Here is a 21879-nt window from a genome sequence, read left to right on the forward strand (position 1 = left end):
ATTTTGTCAGGAGGATGATTAGCATTTTGGTCATTATGGATATTTTGAAACTGCAAGTATGTTTAAATAAAGGCTGATCCAAAATACAGGTCAGTAGAGAAGGAAGAAGTGAATAAAGTCTTGGTGCCTATTAAATAATGTGGATACCTATACAACATGAGGTATATTTGTATCTTTTAATTTAATATTTTCAACAATGTAATCATGCTTTTAAGACTTGTTTGATTATATGTAGTCTGCGATATCTTCTTGGTGTACATTTGTAAGCTTAAGTATTTGTAGTGTGTGTAATGTTGTTCCAAGGCCGAGGTTAGCTTTCTAGTTTTATTACAAGCCGCAACAGCGACGCTGGCATTGTTTTCACCTTGTGAGTCTGTGTGTGCGCGTTTATTTTGATCTTATTTTTTTACGTATTTGTTTTCACCTTGAGTGTTCATATTTCTGTCTGTGGACAGATTCAATGGATGGGCAGATCAGCAGGTAAAGCAATGTATGATGTTGGTTTTTCAGTGTATAGACTAAGCTGTGATATCAAGACAATCTCTCAGCTACAGGAACTCGGCTGGCTGTGAAGAACTCTGGCTCCTGACTCGCACTGCTGAAGCAGTATGTGGTCAGGAGGAACGGGAGCAGCAGCAGTCTGACGCCAACGCCTCCTCAGCTGCCGTCTCCATCCCTGCAGCCGCATGGTTCCGGGGGGATCACAAGGACTCATCCCCTCGGACTACATGGAAATCAGAGAGCTCTTTGAGCTAAATCAGAGGACCCTGTCCCAGTGGGAAGAGTTTAACATGAAGCTGTGCCGATGTGTTGTAATCTGTACTGTGATTTATCTTTTGATGAAAGCTCAAGAGCCTAAAAACAGCCTGCGTTTGTCTTCCAGGTTCTCTCAGCGTCAGAAAGAGGGGGCTGCTGCTGCAGGGAACTGGTGTTGTCCCTGCTCCAGCTGCTGTCCAGGCCCTCCTTCCAGCAAAAGGACTGTCCTCTGTACATTTGGGAAAATAAATTCTTTTGCATATATTGTTAAATAGGTGCACACTATGACTGGGGATGTGATCTAAAAGGATTAAACAGGCATTTTTTTAAAAAACTTGACTTTAAAGGTCCCATACCATGCTCATTTTCAGGTTCACAGTAGTATTTTGTGTTTCTACTAAAAAAAGTTTTTAATTTGTATTTATTTGCACATATATAAAACTACACAAAATCCAATCAATGAAAAAAACACAAGAAATGTATCAGGAGAGGTCAAGAAGCCACATGCTTATACAAAGGACCTCCCCCCCAACCCCAGGAGAAAAAAAAACAATAACAAAAAAGCTGCATGCTGTAATGTAAAAAAAAACCTTTATTTTCCTCATACTGTCTGCTTGAATATACCTGTATTTACCCTCTGCCTGAAACGCTCCGTTTTAGTGCATTTCAACGGAATTGCAACAGAATTGCGTTGCTAATCAACAGCTTGGGTCCATGTGTACTTCCTGCCAGCTGATGTCATTCACATACACTGTAACAGTAAATTAACTGGGACACATTTAGAATGGTTACTTTTAAAACCGTGAAATGGTCTAAATATTGTATATTTGTGACATCACAAATGGACAGAAATCCTAACGGCTTGTTTCAAACACACAATTTCTGAATACGGGCTGTGTGTATTTTTCCGTATATTGAGCGTTTTGATAGTTTAACAGTATTTTATATAATACTTAAACCTACTTTATAATATAAAAGAAATGAAAATCACACTTTTTACAATATGGGACCTTTAACTAAGAGGCAGCAGAGCAGAAAAGACTTGTGTCATTTTGGAAGACTCCGAATGACGGTCTGTGTTGTCATTTAGTTTGAAGGACTTATTTTCCACATTAGGTCCTGTGACTGTCAACAAGCTGATGTATCTCTGTTTTTTTTCTCATCTGTAGAAAACCTCATCTTATCTGCGGAGGATGAGAGCAAGAGAGGCGGTAAGAGAGAGAAGAAGAGGACGCCAGACCTGGACCTGACAGAGACCAAGGACGACAAACTGTGCACCCCACAAAATTTGCCTGCACACGTTCAAAGAGGTCAGTAGATAGTGATACATGTCGGGTTTGGCTTTATGTTAAGTGTAAGCACTAATTCAGAGTTAATACCTTGAAATAAATAAAACAAAATTACAATTAAAATTTGTTCCACTGTGTTTTTCTAATTCTTAGAGCTCCCTAGCACGTCAGAACTAAGTTCAGCGCCTACAATGGATAGGACTAGGTCGACTAGGAGGCTTAAAAGGAGGACCTGTCCTTACACCTCTCAGGACGATGTCCGTGTGAGGCTATTGAAGAGGAGAGCCAGAGAAGACGAAGCAGCACTGTCCTCTTCAGTGGACGTTCACAGAGGTAAGTTGATCATGTGAAACTGCTGCTAGGAGTGTATACCATCATCATCTACTGAACACCAGGTTCAGACAGAGGTGGAAGTTGATAGATAGATAGATAGATAGATAGATAGATAGATAGATAGATAGATAGATAGATAGATAGAATATGTTAGAATACACTATAAATATGCCAGACTACTACAACTAGCTTAGAAAAAATTAAATACAAACATAGAATAACAATATCATACTATATACAATAGCAAAGTGTGAAAAGAAATGACGAGCTATTCCTTTAAAGGTCCCATATCGTGCTCATTTTCAGGTTCATACTTTTGTGTTTCTACTAGAACATGTTTACATGCTGTAATGTTCAAAACACCCTTTATTTTCCTCATACTGTCGGCCTGAATATGCCTGTATTTACCCTCTGTCTGAAACGCTCCGTTTTAGTGCTTTTCAACGGAATTGCAACAGAATTGCGTTGCTAGTCAACAGCTTGGGTCCATGTGTACTTCCTGCCAGCTGATGTCATTCACATACACTGTAACAGTAAATTAACTGGGACACATTTAGAATGGTTACTTTTAAAACCGTGAAATGGTCTAAATATTGTATATTTGTGACATCACAAATGGACAGAAATCCTAACGGCTTGTTTCAAACACACAATTTCTGAATACGGGCTGTGTGTATTTTTCCGTATATTGAGCGTTTTGATAGTTTAACAGTATTTTATATAATACTTAAACCTACTTTATAATATAAAAGAAATGAAAATCACACTTTTTACAATATGGGACCTTTAACTAAGAGGCAGCAGAGCAGAAAAGACTTGTGTCATTTTGGAAGACTCCGAATGACGGTCTGTGTTGTCATTTAGTTTGGAGGACTTATTTTCCACATTAGGTCCTGTGACTGTCAACAAGCTGATGTATCTCTGTTTTTTTTCTCATCTGTAGAAAACCTCATCTTATCTGCGGAGGATGAGAGCAAGAGAGGCGGTAAGAGAAAGAAGAAGAGGAGGCCAGACCTGGACCTGACAGAGACCAAGGACGACAAACTGTGCACCCCACAAAATTTGCCCGCACACGTTCAAAGAGGTCAGTAGATAGTGATACATGTCGGGTTTGGCTTTATGTTAAGTGTAAGCACTAATTCAGAGTTAATACCTTGAAATAAATAAAACAAAATTACAATTCAAATTTGTTCCACTGTGTTTTTCTAATTCTTAGAGCTCCCTAGCACGTCAGAACTAAGTTCAGCGCCTACAATGGATAGGACTAGGTCGACTAGGAGGCTTAAAAGGAGGACCTGTTCTTGCACAAAGACCGTCTTGCAGCACAGGACAATGGTCTCCGAAGGTGAACACCCAGACACCTCTGAAGAGGAGCTCCGTGTGAGACTGTTGAAGAGGAAAACCAGAGAAGACGAAGAAGGACCGTCCTCTTCATTGGACGTTCACAGAGGTAAGCTGATCATGTGAAACTGCTGTTGGGAGTGTTTACCATCATCATTTACTGAACACCAGGTTCAGACAGAGGTGGAAGTTGTACTCAGATCTTTCACAGAAATACCCATCAATTGTGTTTTTGGTATATTGATCTAAATAGACTTCAGTTACAAAGAAAAACAAATCCTCACTTCCCTTTAGTGATTGATAGACAGATATACAGATAGATATACAGACAGATGGAAAGATAGATAAATGGATGGATGGATAGATAGATATAAAGAATATGTTGGAATACACTACAAATATGCCACACTACTACAACAAGCTTAGAAAATATTAAATATGAACATAGAAAAACAATATTTTACTATATACAATAGCAAAGTGTGAAAATAAATGATGAGTTATTCCTTTAACTGAGAGGCAGCATAGGCGAAATTGGAGCAGCAGAAAAGACTCATATGTGTCATTTTGGAAGTCACAGAGTGACGGTCTGTGTTGTCATTTAGTTTGGAGGACTAAAAGCCACGTTAGTGCCTGTGACTGTCAAAAAGCTGATGTTCCTCTGTTTTTTTCTTCTCATCTGTAGAAAACCTGACGGAGACCAAGGACAGGACCAAACTCTACTCTGCACAAAAGTTGCCCGTCCACATGCGAAGAGGTCAGTAGATAGTGATACATGTCGGGTTTGGCTTTATGTTAAGTGTAAAATTCATATCAGAGCTTAAGCATTGGCGGATTAAAGTGGTCAGGGGCCCTTGGGCTACTCTTTGTATGGGCCCCCGCAACCTTACTCATCATGCTTTAAACTTACCAAAAAAAAGTCATTTAGTGTCATGCATAAAAGCGTTCTAGGAATATTACACGTACACAGTCGGGGAACACTTACGTTTACAAACACATTGAGACAGCCTTTAATCTAAACCTTGAGATATCTAGTCAATTCAGGGGTTTTCTTTAGTAGATCCGGGTCACGGTGTTCTTTCAGACGTTGTGCTGTTCGTTTTTGTGGCTCCGTGATCATATTTTCTTTTTGACATTTTGTCACTATTCTGTCCAGTGAGTGACGTGTTACTTGAAAAAAAAATTGACCTCATGAACCTGGTCACATCATCGGGCCAGGCTCATAAGGTCAGCTGATTGGGTAGATGTGTCCCTCTTCATTTTTTTTTATGTTTCTTGTGGGCCAACAGGGGTAACGTTTTTTTTTTTCCCTCTGAAGTACATTTAAGTAATTAAAGATAATCTGGCCAATATGGGGCCCCTGAAAATAGGCCGCAGCCTATAGGCCAGTCTGTGCATTAATCCACCCCAGAGCTTAAGTAAAATGTAATTAGTGCTCCTCACAACTGTATTAAATCTAAATGTTGTTTGTCTTTTTAGCTGCATTCGAGGCCAAATACAAACAACAGAAGAAGCTCGGCGAAGGAGGGTGTGGATCTGTGTTTGCTGGCTATCGCAAAGCAGATCATTTGCCTGTAAGTATTACACACACATTTTTGCACACACACATGCATACACACACACACGCATATACACACACACAGTACGGACAGGAAGTGCTAACAAAGTTTGTGTCTCGTAGGTTGCCATCAAACACGTTCCAAGCGAGACTCAGTTCATCAAACACGTGGTGAGTTAAGATCTGCTGTATTCAACACGGCACTCTCTTATTGGATGTATTATGGATGAATCCTGCTTCTCTTCTTTGGAGCTTCTCTCACTCGTCCTCCACTTTGTTGTGATGTTTCAGTACAAGAACGGGAATACGGTCTCCGTGGAGGTCGCCGCCATGTTGAAACTCGCCGCCAATACAAGTGGCTCAGCGGCCTCCTCGGCACCTGTGTCCCTACTGGACTGGTATGATCTGGAACAGGAGCTGATCCTGGTGCTGGAGAGACCAGTCCCCTGCGTGGACTTGGCCACATACATCTGCTCAAAGGGAGGCTCCTTAAAAGAGGAAGAGGCCAAGGTGAGCTACTGGAGGCTATTATTTTTTGCAATTTAGGGCTTATTTTGACCATCATTTCTATTCATTATTTTACATTGTACTCACCAAAGTAATTACACTTCCACGTTGGCGTCACTTCTCAGACCCGGAGGTAGCCCACTGAGTAACAGCCATGAAGAAATGTCAAAGCACCCTCCTCTCCGATCCCTCATCTCTCTCTTATTGTTTGTCAGATCATCCTGAAACAGCTGCTTGATGCAGCAATTGAGCTTCAGGATAAGAGCATCTTTCACCGGGACATCAAGGTGCAAAATATCTTGATCGAGACTGGCTCGGACGTCCCGCGAGTTCGCCTCATTGACTTTGGTCTGAGCTGCTTCGTCAAGAGCTGCTCCACTTACCAACACTTCTACGGTAAGATGTCTAGCTTCTACTCCTGCTCTTCACTAACTTACTCATCTGTGACTTTTACGTTTAAAGAAAGCTCCTCCTCCTCCTCCTCACCGTCTTATCATTATGTCTGTATATTCTAGGTACCGCTAATCACATCCCTCCGGAGTTGTACGTTAATCAACGCTATAGGGCCGGCCCCACCACAGCGTGGCAGATGGGAGTGGTCCTGTTTGAAGCGCTCCACAAGAACACATCTTTTGAGACCCTCGCGTTCCTCCAAAACAGTCTGAGAATCAGGAAGACGCTGTCCAAAGGTAACAAAAACATACACAAACATGTCAACAGACACTAATCTGTTCATTTCAGTTCACGTTCTGATGGATCTCTGTAGTCATCACCTTCATCTTTCCTCTCCTTCTTTCGCTCCAGATTGCAAGGATTTCTTGCAAAGGTGTCTGACTGAAGACCCCAAACAGCGCCTGACCCTGGAGCAGCTCAAGCATCACCCATGGCTCAGATAAATCAACCCGGAACACATACGTCCCCGCCATACTATACTGAAGTCATCCAAGTACTAATGCTGCTCTCTCTTTACGCTCTTTCTTTCTCTCTTTGACAGGAAAAACTTGAGGAACCGGGGTGGCCAGCTTGTGATAGGCTGGCGGAAGAAGAATGTGATGAACCGAGGCGACCAACCTGTGACCTGGCCTGGCGACCCGGTCACCACCCTGTGATGGCCTGGCGACCCGGTCACCACCCTGTGATGGCCTGGCGACCCGGTCACCACCCTGTGATGGCCTGGCGACCCGGTTGCCAGCCTGTGATGGCCTGGCGACCCGGTCACTACCCTGTGATGGCCTGGCGACCCGGTTGCCAGCCTGTGATGGCCTGGCGACCCGGTCACTACCCTGTGATGACCTGGCGACCCGGTCACCACCCTGTGATGGCCTGGCGACCCGGTTGCCAGCCTGTGATGGCCTGGCGACCCGGTCACTACCCTGTGATGGCCTGGCGACCCGGTTGCCAGCCTGTGATGGCCTGGCGACCCGGTCACTACCCTGTGATGACCTGGCGACCCGGTCGCCACCCTGTGATGGCCTGGCGACCCGGTTGCCAGCCTGTGATGGCCTGGCGACCCGGTCGCCACCCTCTGATGGCCTGGCGACCCGGTTGCCAGCCTGTGATGGCCTGGCGACCCGGTCGCCACCCTGTGATGGCCTGGCGACCCGGTCACTACCCTGTGATGGCCTGGCGACCCGGTCGCCAGCCTGTGATGGCCTGGCGACCCGGTCGCCACCCTGTGATTGCCTGGCGACCCGGTCGCCACCCTGTGATGGCCTGGCGACCCTGAACAGGTCACCAGCGTGTGTGCCCCGCATTTGCCCTATGTCAGCAGGGATTGGCTCCAGCCCCCCCCTGTGATAGGATAAGCGGTTACAGATGATGGATGTATAATATTCATTGTTTGCCCTTTTTTTTGCAGATCCTGTAGCAACCCCAGCCGTTCAAGGAGAGGGGATCTCTCTTTGAATTGCCTTTCCCGAGGTTTCTTCCCATTTTCCATCTGGCCTCAGGATATTGGAGGAGTTTTTCCTTGCCTTCTTAGAGAGCTTGGGCTGGGCAGGTTCTGCTCATATTCCAATTAGCCGTTATTTAATGTGATATTTAATACTGAGCCATGAAAATAAACTTGAATTAAAGTTAAACCCAATTAATTCCTCTTTTCTTTAGCCCACAGAGAATCTGTTTTTTTCTAAATGCATTTTGAGTTAAATAAATATATGTCAAAAAAGTCAAAGTGTAGTATGTCATGAAAAACTCATAGTCATAATATGTAGTAGCATAGTATGTCATAACAAATGTCATGGAAAAGTCATAGTATAGTATGCCATAAAAGGTCATGGACAGACTGGTTATGCCTGTATACAGGAGTCCAATAGATTACATTTATGGTCAGAGACAAGGTCTATCAATGAGAGGGAGTTTATATTCAGGCCCAGAGTAAATACGAGGTCAAGGGCGTGGCCTCGGTTATGAGTTGAACCAGAGACGTGCTGCACCAGGTTGAAAGAATCAGTAATGTTTAGTAATTCAGTGGCATAATGGTTTGACGGGTCATCAACATGGATATTAGAATCCCCTATAATAAAAATGATATCATGATTGAGGACAATGGAAGAAAGAAATTCAGAAAATTCAGATAAAAAGGTGTTGTTTGGTTTCGGGGGGGCTGTAAATTGAGATACAGCGGACAACGTTTTGATCTCAAAACTCTGAAAGTTGTCAATAGTGATTTGTTTACAGTTAAATGGTTGCTGTAGGCAACAGCAAGGCCTCCACCACGGTCCGTGCACCTCGGGGCACGGCTGGTTTAAGGCATATAGGCCTTATAGGCGGGTGCCTAGGGTACCACCTTCTGGGGGGCGCTGGTCACCCTCTAAAAAACAAAATGAAATAAAAAAAATCATATCATATATCATACAAAGGTAATTAATAATACATAGAGTATGTATTGAAGGGGTTGATAATCCTAACTATTGTTTTTTCTGAGGATTTACAGTACACAAAACACAAAATTTATCAAAAACTGTGTGGGTTTTCGCCGAAATGGCATGTGAATATCATAAAGTGGGCATGACAGTAAAGGGGAGAGTCGTGGGTACCCTTAGAACCCATTTTCATTCACATGAAGGTCAAGGGATCCCTTTGAAGATGGCCATGCCAGTTTTTTGTCGCCAAAATTTTGCCTAACTTTGGAAAGTTTTTTAGCCTCCTTCCCTCCTTCCTCCCCTTTCCTCACACTGTCTGCTCGAATATACCTGTATTTACCCTCTGTCTGAAATGCTCCGTTTTAGTGCATTTCAATGGAATTGCAACGGAATTGCGTTGCCTGGCAACAGTTTAGGTCCATGTTTACTTCCTGTCAGCGGATGTTATTAACATACACTGCAACCAGGAATAAACTGGGACACATTTAGAATGTTTACGTTTATAACCATGTAATGGTCTAAATATTGTATAGTTGTGACATCACAAATGGACAGAAATCCTAACGGCTTGTTTCAAACACACAATTTCTGAATACGGGCTGTGTGTGTTTCTCTGTATATTGAGCGCTTCGATTCTTTCACAGTATTTATAAAGCACTTAAACCTGCTTTATAATATAAAAGACTCTCACTTTTTACAATATGGGACCTTTAAGGGAGGGGAAATGATAGAGAGGGAGGGTGAAAGAGTGTGTGCAAAAACTAAGTATTATAAATAATAAAAATATATCAGATTTATAGTATACTGCGCTTTTCAAAGTTCTCAAGGACGCTTTACATACTGTCGGATAAAATAACAAATTAAAAAATAACTGGCAGTAAGCTGTAAACTCTTTAATATAGACAGAAAAAAATATATGAATAAAATGAAAGAAAAGATCAGAATAAAATGGTGTTGACTAGTTTTGTCCATTCTGAGCTACTGTAGAAACATGGTGAAACATGGGGATCTGCTCAATATGGCTCATTCTAAGGTAACGAAAACACAATGATTCTAATTTGCAGGTGATTATATACTAAAGAAAACATACTTATTAAAAATGATATTCCATTTCTGCCAATAGATCTCCCTGGGTTACACACTGGTCCTTTATTTCGTACGTTTACATCAGACACACTGATTAGTCATGGAAAATGAAAACTGCGCGAGTTTTCCTTTAGTATCAAGCAGCAAAGAAGTTGTAGCATGACATGTTTGAATTAATTTGCCTTACTTGACATCACACGTCCTGCAATGCGACTATAGCACATTCGCACATCGCAATGTCGATGCTGAAACGATATATCGTGCAGCCCTGCAGAGGGACTGAGAGACATAGTATTTTTCATTTATTCATAACATTTGACTGTGGCTGATGGAAAGAAATAAATTCAAGTTGTCCATTGAGTCCAGTGCCATTTGTTTATTTATCTCACTCCATTCTCATACATCAGATGATGGTATTTTAAGATGATAATACAGCGTTGGGTTGTGAACAGAGGTCCCTATTACCTAGATCAACCTACAGTCAGCAGACACTCACTGACCTTCAGTGGATATAAAGTTTTATTTACACAGGAGCAGAAAGATCTGATATTTGTATTTGGGGGGGGGGCAATCAATCAAGAGTTAAGGTATCAGCTCTCTGGTACCAGGACTAATCAGAGTGTGAATGGAGCTACAGGAAGGTGACAGTTAGGGCAGTGGGAGCCCACACAGCAGAAACATAGACTTGGGGAGATGGAGATGAGCTGCAGAGAGGCAGACACGTTATGGATTGGCCAGTTCGTCTGATGTCACAGAGGAAGACAGGCTGTCCAACGCTCCCATATCTGTAACACACACACACACACACACAAACACACGGATTTGTTAGTGTTCAGAAACATTACTATAAACTACGTGTCAGACAAGAGGTTTGTCAGTACAACCAATCAAAATCATCAAAGCAATTCTTTACTTCCAAACCCATCGATATCTTCCAAATATGACAATATATATTTATTTGATCATTGTGAAATCATTAAAGGTCCCATATCGTGCTCATTTTCAGGTTCATACTTGTATTTTATGTTTCTACTAGAACATGTTTAGATGCTGTAATGTTCAAAAAAACTTGTATTTCCCTCATACTGTCTGCCTGAATATGCCTGTATTTAGGTTTAGGCAACAACACCACTTGGTTAAGGATAGAAAAAAAGCACAAAGTCAACATTTACTTCTGAAAACACGAACGGCGGTCTCCTGGGTTTAATGGACTCTCTCGCTAATACTTATTATTATAATACCACGCAACTTTCAATAACAGTTGCTCCATATACTACGTCACTTAATCAGACCGAATGCAAAAACGTCGACATTCAACGTATCTGTAGTTTGCTGAAACGTACAACGGCAAAAAAAAAAAAAGATTCTCGGCGACTGGGCTGGGTATTTTTGCATATTTAATATAATTTAAACATAGTGATTATAGCAATTGACACTATTAATAACTCTAAACCTTTATAGTGAATTGGGTGTTTAGTTTGTTTTGTTATGTGGTAGTGGGGTTAGTCTGTGTGGTAAATGCAGTTGAAAGTGTAAAAAAAAAAGTCCCCTTCTAAATATCCTATTTAATTAATTATTAATTATTTCCACAACATCCATCTCTGCTTGTTGTCTGTTTTTAGAGTTTGATTTTGCATCAACATACTGTAGCTTTCGGCAGCAAACTCTTTGGTCTTGAACAGTCCCACAGACTTCTGACAACAATCCTCACGTTGAGGTTAGTTAAAACAGAAATGATGAGAATACCTTTGAGCTTTAGGTACGACAGGAAGTCAATGACAGTGTGGATGATATCTCCATCTGCTATTCTCAGGGAACCTGCGGAGGCAAAGCAACAAAATGCAGCCAGCTATCATGTCGTCTGAAGTTCATAGTATACGCTGTAAGGTTCGACAGGAGCTCAGGTAACAACAACATATGGGAAAATAATTATCACCAGATACCAAGATATCTTGACACAAGAAGGAATCTTAATGCATCCTTTAAAAATTATTCAACATGACAGAAATGAGAATTACAGAGAAAAACTGAACCAAACACTTTTACATGCACAAAAATATTCAGTTTTTTGCCTTTATTCTGAAAAAGACAATATTCCTACTAAGCTGTTTACATGGCTAATGAAAATAAATATTCCCGTTTATGCAGCCGTGCATGCTCCTATTAACGTAAATCACCACCATGATGTACGCCCTATGGCTATACCCTTTAAATAACTTAAATTTCCCTCCTTTTCCAACTGCAGTCATGTTGCTCCGCAAACTGCGGTAAAAACCCCAATTGAGACGCGGATGTGCTGTATTGTGTCCAAACAATGCTCCCAAACCTGTTTATCGGCATATCCCACATGTCCTAATCGTAGAATGATACATTTGGAATAAGGCCTAATTCGGAATACCCAAATAGAATATCGTCTCTGTCGGGCGGAAACCTTGTATCTCCATTTTTCGCCATTTTAATGTTTTTTTTGTCATAAATCAATGCTATAGGTCACCCTTTATGTCTGTCTGTGTGTTTTACAAATATTTAACCAATGAAAAGCATTAAAAAGAGCTCTAAGTCGGCTTGGAAAGGCCCGGGGTAAATGTGGCTCGCGGATCAGACCGTGAGCTTTACAGCACCCATCGCCCGAACATCACTGCTCAGTTCAAATCCAGTTTACACGATACCAACTTTGACAACGCAGTGTTCAATTATTTTAAAAACACAGGTTTTGTTTTTTTTCCTTTCCTGAAAAGTAACGGTTTTGGACATACAAGTTTTCCGCACGACACCATCGATATGCTGGATACATGACCCGTTTCAAATTCAGAATATTGTCATATTCAGAATAATTAGTGTATATGGAAACGTAGTAAATGATATAAAGTAAACCAGCGTTCTGGGAAAGTCCAGGGAACTATAACTTTAAGCAGAATGAAACATGAAAGCTTATGAAGATGGCTTGCCATCATTGCTAAGGTTGCTAGGGTGTCACTAAGGGGTTGCACAAGAAAATCAAAAAGTTTATCTTCAAAGTAGATCCTTTTTCTTTGTGTGTGTGTGTGTGTGTGTGTGTGTGTGTGTGTGTGTGTGTGTGTGTGTGTGAGAGAGACAGACAGACAGACCTGTTCTGAAGTCCTCCTCCTGGCCCATGTCCCTCTTGCCAGCCAGACCCGGCTTGTCCCCTAGTGTCCTGTGTCCATCTATTCCATCTGGACAATGAGGAGTGATCACAATCGACACAGTCATACAAACAGCAGAAGGGTCAGCAACTTGATAAAAGTATTACAGTGATTTAGTTCAAGCTGTTTTTACAGCTGCTCTACAGTAGGTTTCTCTGTATTTTAACTGTGAATGAAATTCTTTTGTATTTGTATCTTCTAAAAACTGGCAGTAGGTTTGGGAGTTGATTTTGAGTCAATCTTCAACCCGAAAAGGTCCAACTAGCTCATCTTTAAAACCCTTGTGTGGTGTTCGGGGTCAGTGGGACCCGTTTTCAATGTTTACTAAAAGAAAAATGATGTGATTCATTATTTTGTTCAACCTCAGACTCATTGGCCTTGGCTCATTTTCTATGAAGAACATTCAAAAGAACACATGTTTCAATGACTGCACACTGTACACCCCCCTACACAATTATATTACATATTTGATGTTCGGGTCCTCTGGACTCCCGAGGGAGATAAATGTGTGGAAATTGCAGGTGCTGTGTACAGTACAGTGTATGTGTGTGTGTGTGTGTGTGTGTGTGTGTGTGTGTGTGTGTGTGCGTGCATGTGTTTGTTTCTATTTGTGTGTGAGTTTTGTCTTTCTGCTCCTGCTGTTCCCGCATGAGGTTGTTACATTTCAAGCACCGACACCTGTCTGCTCCCACTTTCCCGCACATTTTACCCTCTGTCTTACGGGAACTAGTCTATATTTTCTCACACTATATCCCAGCTGCGAATTGGCTGTGTGGCTCCTTATCACAATCGATCAAGATGGTGAAAAGACTCTCTGCTCAGAAGGCTTTAGACATGATTTTAGAAGAGAAAGAACTTTTGGAAGATGAAGAGGAAGAGTTTTCAGAATATTAGGATCACTTTTTTTTGTCAATTCAGAGTCTGACAATGAGTATGAAGAAGAGGATGAGACTGACCATCAGGCAGCTCCAAAAACGAGCCCCTCAGCAGCCAGCAAGTGGAGAAATATGGATGTCAAAAAATGCAACACACACACAGTAAAACTCTGCCCCTCATATATCGTATAAGCTGGCATGAATAGGCTATGTGTTCAATGGGGTTCGTGTTGTGTAGACCAGGGGTTCTCAACCTTTTGCAACTGAAGGCACACTTGTGATTGTCAAAACATTTCCGAGGCACACCTTTCGTGTTGACAGAGAGGGATATTGGTTCTCAACCAATGTTGAGAACCAGTGAATTTCTAATTAAGTTCAAAGAAATAAACATCAATAAAAACATTGTTTCATTTATATTTGTTCAAGATAAAGTTTTTTTTCACCCATATCTTCATTATAATTGATTTTTATTTTTTATTACATTTTATCACAAAAAACAAATAGCACTTTTGTTCATAAATAATATCCTACAGAAGTAAATGGCATATATTAACCATGTGCTGTCTATATTGCTTGTAATTGGGATAAAGTAAAGTAAACATCTGTTAAGTATTTTTACATAAATTGTTATGGCTGTATTGATTTGAAACCCCAATAATGGGGTGGGTCCAACCGACCGGCGGACATTGGCTGAGTAACAAAAACATGAACCCCACACAAGGGTTAATATTACCAGCCCATACCAGTACCCCACTGTTATATCTCTGCCTTACTCCTGAATTAAGCAGGGATATTCGAATTGAATCCAATAACAGGGACCACACGTCTGCTGCTTAGCGCGTTCTCTTTATTTTCCTTTCTTCTCCTCGTCTACCCATAATGCATTTCAACATTCTAACAGTGGCCTGTTAACCCTAGACATGACATCCCCCCTTTCCTTGGAATTAAACTCTTAGTTACAGAAAACAAAATCTAGGATTATATTAAGATCAATTTAGCTGCCACATCTTAAATCATATTTCAACAATATCCATTTTGCACTGTTCTGAAATTATCCCTTATAAAACATATTTTCCTTTTAAAGAAATCATTAATCACTACAGTATCTTCAAAAAACTTGAACTGTAACAAATTATTTTCTTTCTAGAAATTAAACAGTTCTATAACCTTCACTGGTTATAAACCACGAACAGTGTGAAATTCTTTTTTTTCTCTTTTCAGAATCAGGAACAATACGAAACTCTTTCTATTATGAAAACTCTTGAACAAGTTATTTACAACTTATTTACGAACATAATCAGACAATCTACTGGGTGTTCGCCTGACTCTTTGCGGCCTAGAGGGCATCTCGGTGTGCGCGTATGTGTCAGAGTCATTTTCTGCATTTGGAGTCTGAGCTACTGCAGTGTGTATATCTTCCTCTAACACTTTATCCATTTCTGTGTTCTCAGCCCCTTGTGTTTCCTCCTCTTCACGAAATGTCCCTTGTCCCAGTTCAACTCCTTTATATTTCTTAACAAAGGTAGTGTTTCTTGCATATCGTGCTCCTGTTGGTGATTCCACTACGACCTTGTTTCCTGTCCTGCTGATGATTTTGTGTGGAGTCGCATTAAACGTTGTGGAAAACTTGTCGGTTTTGTCTTGCCTCAAGAGTACAGTGTCACCGACACTGACTTCTGACTGCTGCGCTCCTCTGCGTGTGTCTGCATACAGTTTACTCTTAGCTTTTTGCTCTGTATCACGATCACACACTTCTTGATCAGTGTGCATCTCAATGAGTTCTGGCAACTTTCCTCTGATCTTTCTGTTGAACAGCAATTCAGCAGGGCTTTTACCTGTTGTTGCATGGTTGATGCTTCTGTATACAGTCACATATTTTCTCAGTTCTTTTTTCCAATCCAGTCCCTCTGACTGTGCAATCCTGATTCTCCGTCAGTGATGCATTCTGGCGCTCAACTTCTCCGTTGGCCTGAGCATATTTTGGTGTGGTTTTGATGTGAGTGATCCCACTGTCCTCACAGTATCGACTGAACTGTTCAGATCTGAACTGAGGTCCATTGTCAGACTTGCATGTGACTGGCAGTCCATGTCTGCTGAAGATTGACTCAAGACTGTCTATAATCTTGTCTGTCGTGGTGGTGGTGGTCATGATGTCATATTCATAGTACCGGCTGAAATAATCCACTACCACTAGAATGGAATGACCTGACGGGAGAGGTCCCAGTATGTCAACAGCTACATCCCGCCAGGGTCCATCAGGTAGCGGTGTGGGTCTCAGCGGCTCGGGTGGGTCAGGTCTAGCCACTATTTGACATCCGTGGCAAGCTTTACAATGTCTCTCAGCTGCACTGTCCATGCCAGGCCACCACACTTTTGTCCTGAGATGCTGCTTCGTTCCCACTATACCCAAGTGTCCCTCATGGGCTAGTGCAAGTGCCCGTGTTCGTAGGACCTGTGGCAACACTATGCGTGTACCTCTCAGAACAAGATATCCTATTGTGCATAGCTCATTTGCGATGATTGCATACTGTTTGCAATTCTCAAAATGTCCAGTTGCTATGGCTTTGCGTACCTCTCGCAGCTCTGGATCAGCTGCTGATGCTTCTTCCACTTCTCTGGTGGTGAGTGCTTTTGGCGTTGCATTCACTGCCACAAATCTCACATACTCATCAGCTCCATGCTTGTGTTCAACCTGTTTCACTGTGTTTGTCAGGAGTCGTGACAGTGGATCAGCAATGTTGTTCTTCCCCGCTATGTGGACTACTTTGTACTCATACGGCTGTAGCCGAAGAACCCACCGCTCTATCCGTGCGCATGGTTTAGAGCGGGGACCATAGATCACTTCCAATGGTTTATGATCTGTGACTAGGTCAAACTGTCTCCCATAAATGTATGGATGTAGTCTCTCGCAGGCCCAAACTAGACCTAGAGCTTCTTTCTCTGTTTGAGAGTATTTACGCTCACAGTCGGTTAGGCTACGGCTCACATAGCATATCGGAACTTTAATACCTTTTTGGTTTTGCACTAGAACTGCGCCTAACCCCACAGGACTTGCATCCGCTATTACCTGTGTTGGCGCTTCTTTGTCAAAGTAGGCGAGGGTGGAAGCTCTAGCTAGCTCCGCCTTAAGGGCACTGAAAGCTTGTTTCTGTTCTGGCCCAAACCTGAAAGGCGTGTCCTTCCTTGTCAGGCTTCTCAGTGGTTCTGACAGGGTTGCAAACTGTGGGATAAATCTGCTGCTGTATCCAACCAGCCCAAGGAAACTCCGCACCTCTGTGTCGTTTTCTGGCTCCCTTGCTTCTGTCACAGCTCGCACTCTCTCCTCTGTCGGCCCGATACCTTTCTCCGACAGCAGAATCCCCATGAAAATCAGTTTATTCATGTTGAATTGGCACTTTTCTGGATTCAGTGTTAGTCCTGTCTCTCTGAGCCTGTCCATGACTGCGTGTAGCCGTCCGTCATGTGTCTGTTGGTCATGTGCGTGTATGATCACGTCATCAGAGATGTTCTCAACTCCTTCGATTCCAGCTAGGGCGTTGGCTATCTCGTGCTGATATTGTTCACTGGCCGATGATACACCAAAGAGCAGCCTCTTGTATCTGTACAATCCGTTGTGCACTGCAAATGTGGTGATCTCTCGTGAATCAGGGGTCAGCTCAAGCTGGTGATAGCCCCATTCCAGGTCTAACTTGCTGAATATGGTTGAGCCATTCATGCCCTGGAGCACCTCGTCCACAGTGGGGATTGGAAAGCGTTCCCTCACTATAGCCTCATTAGCACGTCTCATGTCCAGGCAAAGTCTAACATCACTTTTTGGTTTTGGGGCGACCACAACTGGATTCACCCACGGGGTCGGCCCATTTACAGGTTCAATAATGTCCAAGTCCATTAATTCCTTTATTCTGGATTCTACTGCCCCCCTGAGGTTGAATGGTATGCGCCTGATGGGCTGGGCTACTGGCCTCACCTCTGGGTTAATGTGCAGCTTTACCTGTCTTGTTTTCAGCTTTCCTACTCCGCTGAATACTTCTGGGTACTGCTGTTGGAGTGTTTGTTTAATGTCAGTTACAGCAGAAATGTTCTCACCTATTCTCAGAACCCCCAGTCATGTCGCTGTCTTTTTTCCCAGCAGTGGTTCGCCGTTTCCCTTGATAACAATGAACTCGGCATGTTCAGTTTTGTTTCCTATTAAAACGTCACATGTAAATGCACCCTTGACTGTTAATGGCTGGGTGGAGGAATATGCATACAGTTCCCTCTCAGTCTTAGGGATATATGAGTGACACTTTATGCGTTCTGATTTCAGTTTTTCCCATGCATTTTCTCCCATTACATTTCTTGTTGCACCAGAATCAATCAGCATTCTCATATTCACTCCCCCCACACAGAAGGTAAGTCTCTCTGGCATGTTGTCATCATTAATGGCAAAAGCAAAGTCATCATGTGTATCAACATTGTTTACTTTCTGTTTTGTTTTCGAACCTTTCGTGCGGCACATTTTTCCATAATGATCTTTTCCTTGGCACTTGTGACATGTCTGTCCGCGTGCTGGGCATTTCGGATCTCGGCCAAGATGATCAGTATTCCCACATCTGTAGCACTTTCCATCATTTTTATTTTCTCTGTTTGGTTTTCCTTTTGTATTCCAATTTCCGTACTTTCCCTTCATTTCTTTTTGAAGGACTCGATTCACTGTCTCTGTAGTCGCTTTCACAGATGTGCATGTCATGCTCTCCATTTGCTCCTCGATGCTCTCACAGCGCGAAGCTATCTCCAGTGCACGTGCTAGCGTCAGTCTGCGACCCTCTTCTAAAAGTTTTCTGCGTACATATTCAAATGTCCCTTTACTCAAAATGGCATCTCTGATCTGATTATCAGAATCTCCTCCATAATCACAGTCTCTTACAGCTTGTCGCAGGCGTGTTGCAAACTGCTGCACCGTCTCCTCTGGCTTCTGTTGCAACTTTAGAAATGCGTGCCTTGCTAATGCTGTGTTGACTTGAGGCACGAAGTAATCGTTCAGAGCGTCGACTGCCTCGTGGTAGTCCGTCGGCTCACCCGTGTCCGGTAATGTTGAGAAAACATCTTGTACGTCTGGTCCAGCTAGATGCAGTAGTAGTGCACGTCTCCTTTGCTTTGTAGCTGCTGTTGAATCTTCGGTTAGAATAAGTCCTTTACCGTCAGCATACAGCTCAAATGACGTTAGCCACCTCTTCCATCTGGAACCTAGCGTAGCCGGCTCGGCGTAGCATGCAAAGTTCTGAATTCCGGATTTCTCCATACTAACTACCTAAACTTGTACGTTTAACTAGCTAAATAGCGTCCATCCTCGTCGCCAATGTTATATCTCTGCCTTACTCCTGAATTAAGCAGGGATATTCGAATTGAATCCAATAACAGGGACCACACGTCTGCTGCTTAGCGCGTTCTCTTTATTTTCCTTTCTTCTCCTCGTCTACCCATAATGCATTTCAACATTCTAACAGTGGCCTGTTAACCCTAGACATGACACCCACCTCCACCTTGCTGGCTTCTGATTCGAAGTGGAGCTCTGTGCCCGTTACTGATCAAGCCACGGGCCCATCGATCTGGTCCGTCAAGAGTCACTCTCATCTCATCAGTCCATACAACCTTTGAAAAATCTGTCTTCAGATATTTCTTGGCCCAGTCTTGACGTTTCAACTTATGTGTCTTGTTCAGTGGTGGTCGGGTTTCAGCCTTCCTTACCTTGGCCACATCTCTGAGCACTGAACACCTTGTACTTCTGGGCACTCCAGGTAGGTTGCAGTCCTGGAATATGACAGCACTGGAGGATAATGGGTTCCTGGTAGCTTCACGTTTGATTCTTCTCAAATCTTTGGCAGTTAATTTGCGTCTTTTTTTCTCAACATGTTTCTTGTGACCCTGTTGACTATTTGCAACAAAACGTTTGATGGTTCTGTGATCACGCCCCAATATCTTAGCAATTTCAAGATTGCTGCATCCCTCTGAACGACTTTTTACAATCTTTGACTTTTCAGAGTCAGTTAAATCTCTTTTTTGGCCCATTTTGCCTGAGGAAAAGAAGCTGCCTAATAATTATGCACACCTCGATATAGGGTGTTGATCTCCTTAGGCCACACCCTCCCTCATTACACATCACCTGATATGCTTGAATCCAATAAGCATTCAAGTTAATACAGCTTGGAGTTGGAAAATATGCATAAAAATGATGATAGGGTCAAAATACTCACTTGCCTAATAATTGTGCACACAGTGTAATGAAATCATACAGTATGTAAAGTTACCACAACAGCCTGTTGTCCCTCCTGTCCTCTGGTAGGAGATACAGGACCCCCAGGAGGACTCTCTCCAGCAGACTGAGGAACAGGTTTTCCCCCAGGCCATCACACTTTTAAATAGATAATTCATACGACACCTTCTCACACAGATATATCTTATACTGTATCTACTGTATATGTTCTTAATATATATGTTCTTAATGTATATGTTCTTAATATGCCCTTGTACAAAGTATTACCTTTATACTTGTAGTGTAAATGTAACATAACTTATTATTTTAATGGAGCTTCCCAGCAAAAAGTATTTCACAGGATTGTACCTGTATAACTGGCGTGACAATAAACATCTTCAATCTTGAATCTAATAAATTATACTGTAATTTCAGATCCTCCAAATCCCTCATTGTTTAACTAATGTTAAGCATAATTAAAGCCACAATCCTACATCTTTATTTTCTCTAACACATATTGTGATTTTTCTCTTGAAGTGGCCGCTAACTATATCAGCTAACTAACTAGCTAGCATTTCGCTATTAGCCGACTATCTAGTTAACTAGTGTAATTAAGTTCACATTTAGGTTAGCTAACGTAAACTAAAGTATTAACGTGAGTCACATGTCTCAGCTGACAGACTGGCTCATTGATGAATTACTGAATCAATTCAAACGTATTACCTGTAACTAAGAGACGGTCTCATTACGTCACCAGCAGTAACCGTTAACGGTAGCTAACGTTAGTTGATATAACGGTAGCTAACAGATGAGACGTTCTAATAACCGGTTAACAATAACTGCGGTTTCACCTTTTTCAGTTATGCCGCGCTCGCTTTGGTTCACATGTAAAATAAGAGGACGTAGCAGTGAGAAGTCCTTTCAGAAGTCTAATAAACTAAAACATTAACGTTTCACTAGCTAACCAGCTAACTGACCTGTGTGCACGTCACTGGTCTTGTCTCGCGCTACTTGCCAGCGGTGAAGGACAGACGGACCAACGGACGGTGCCTTCATGGACTCATCAGAATTGTCGAAATTACCAGACCTACTTATTAGTGAAGCGAGAAGGTTAAAATAGGCATTGGCCTTGAAGTTGTATGTCTACAGGCTAGCAGTGTGGGTGAAATGGTGATGGCATTTATAGTGGTTTTGTGTGGCTGGTGTTTATTTATGTAACTAAGTAGCAAAGGCCTATATATTAGGCATTTGTGTCCATAGGTAATTACTGTATGTAAATATGCTGTATTTGCATGAAATAAAAGTTTTCAATTTGTAGGCATTTTATGTGGTTGTTGGTTGTCTGGTGGTGGTTCATTTTGAGTGTGTGTCTATTTGGGAAGTTAAAGTGGCAGTAGTCAGTATATTTTTGGCATCATTGGGCTAAAATTCCATAATAACCTTTCAGCATATTGTAATTCAAGTGTTCTGAGAGAGAACTAGACTTCTGCTCCTCCTCATGGCTCTGTTTTCAGGCTTTAGAAAATCTAGCCTATGACGGGAGACTTTGACCAATCACAGGTCATTTCATTGAGAGAGTGTGTTCCTATTGGCTGTGCTCCGGTCATGTGACCAGAACTTGGCATTCCTTCACCAGATTTCACAATGGCAGCGGCGTCACAAACTTTCTCATTTTACAGCTAAACCGTGCACTACAAGATGATTCTGAGAACATGTGAGGAGAGAAATGGGCAGTAACGTAACAGAATATTGATTCATATTTGATCAGCGTTTGATCCTCTTACTGCTTGTTTTCCTCCGGTCTGTGAAATCTTGCAGACGCCGTTAGGAGCACCGGAGGACACAGAGGCACATGATTTTTTTCAGGTTACCTG

General features: G+C 42.2%; 2 protein-coding genes across 2 annotated transcripts; one reads left to right on the forward strand and one right to left on the reverse strand.

Moving 5' to 3' along the window:
* The first annotated feature begins 1927 nt into the window (after positions 1–1927).
* Positions 1928–7852, forward strand: LOC141765544 (serine/threonine-protein kinase pim-1-like). The gene is made up of 11 exons (XM_074631597.1): positions 1928–2066; positions 2199–2378; positions 3322–3462; positions 3595–3828; positions 4405–4476; positions 5199–5293; positions 5401–5448; positions 5569–5787; positions 6000–6180; positions 6300–6473; positions 6589–7852. The coding sequence occupies exons 2-11, from the start codon at positions 2237–2239 to the stop codon at positions 6678–6680; spliced, it is 1398 nt and encodes a 465-aa protein (XP_074487698.1). The 5' UTR covers positions 1928–2066; positions 2199–2236; the 3' UTR covers positions 6681–7852.
* Positions 7853–10095: 2243 nt separating this feature from the next.
* On the reverse strand, positions 10096–12996 carry LOC141767047 (galanin peptides-like). The gene is made up of 3 exons (XM_074634300.1): positions 12842–12996; positions 11481–11552; positions 10096–10519 (listed from the first exon to the last, which is right to left on the reverse strand). Exons 1-3 carry the CDS (start codon positions 12963–12965, stop codon positions 10458–10460), a joined length of 258 nt encoding a protein of 85 aa, XP_074490401.1. The 5' UTR covers positions 12966–12996; the 3' UTR covers positions 10096–10457.
* Positions 12997–21879: the final 8883 nt, after the last annotated feature.

This window comes from Sebastes fasciatus, chromosome 4 (genome assembly GCF_043250625.1).
Source record: "Sebastes fasciatus isolate fSebFas1 chromosome 4, fSebFas1.pri, whole genome shotgun sequence".
In the NCBI taxonomy this organism is placed as follows: Eukaryota; Metazoa; Chordata; class Actinopteri; order Perciformes; family Sebastidae; genus Sebastes; species Sebastes fasciatus.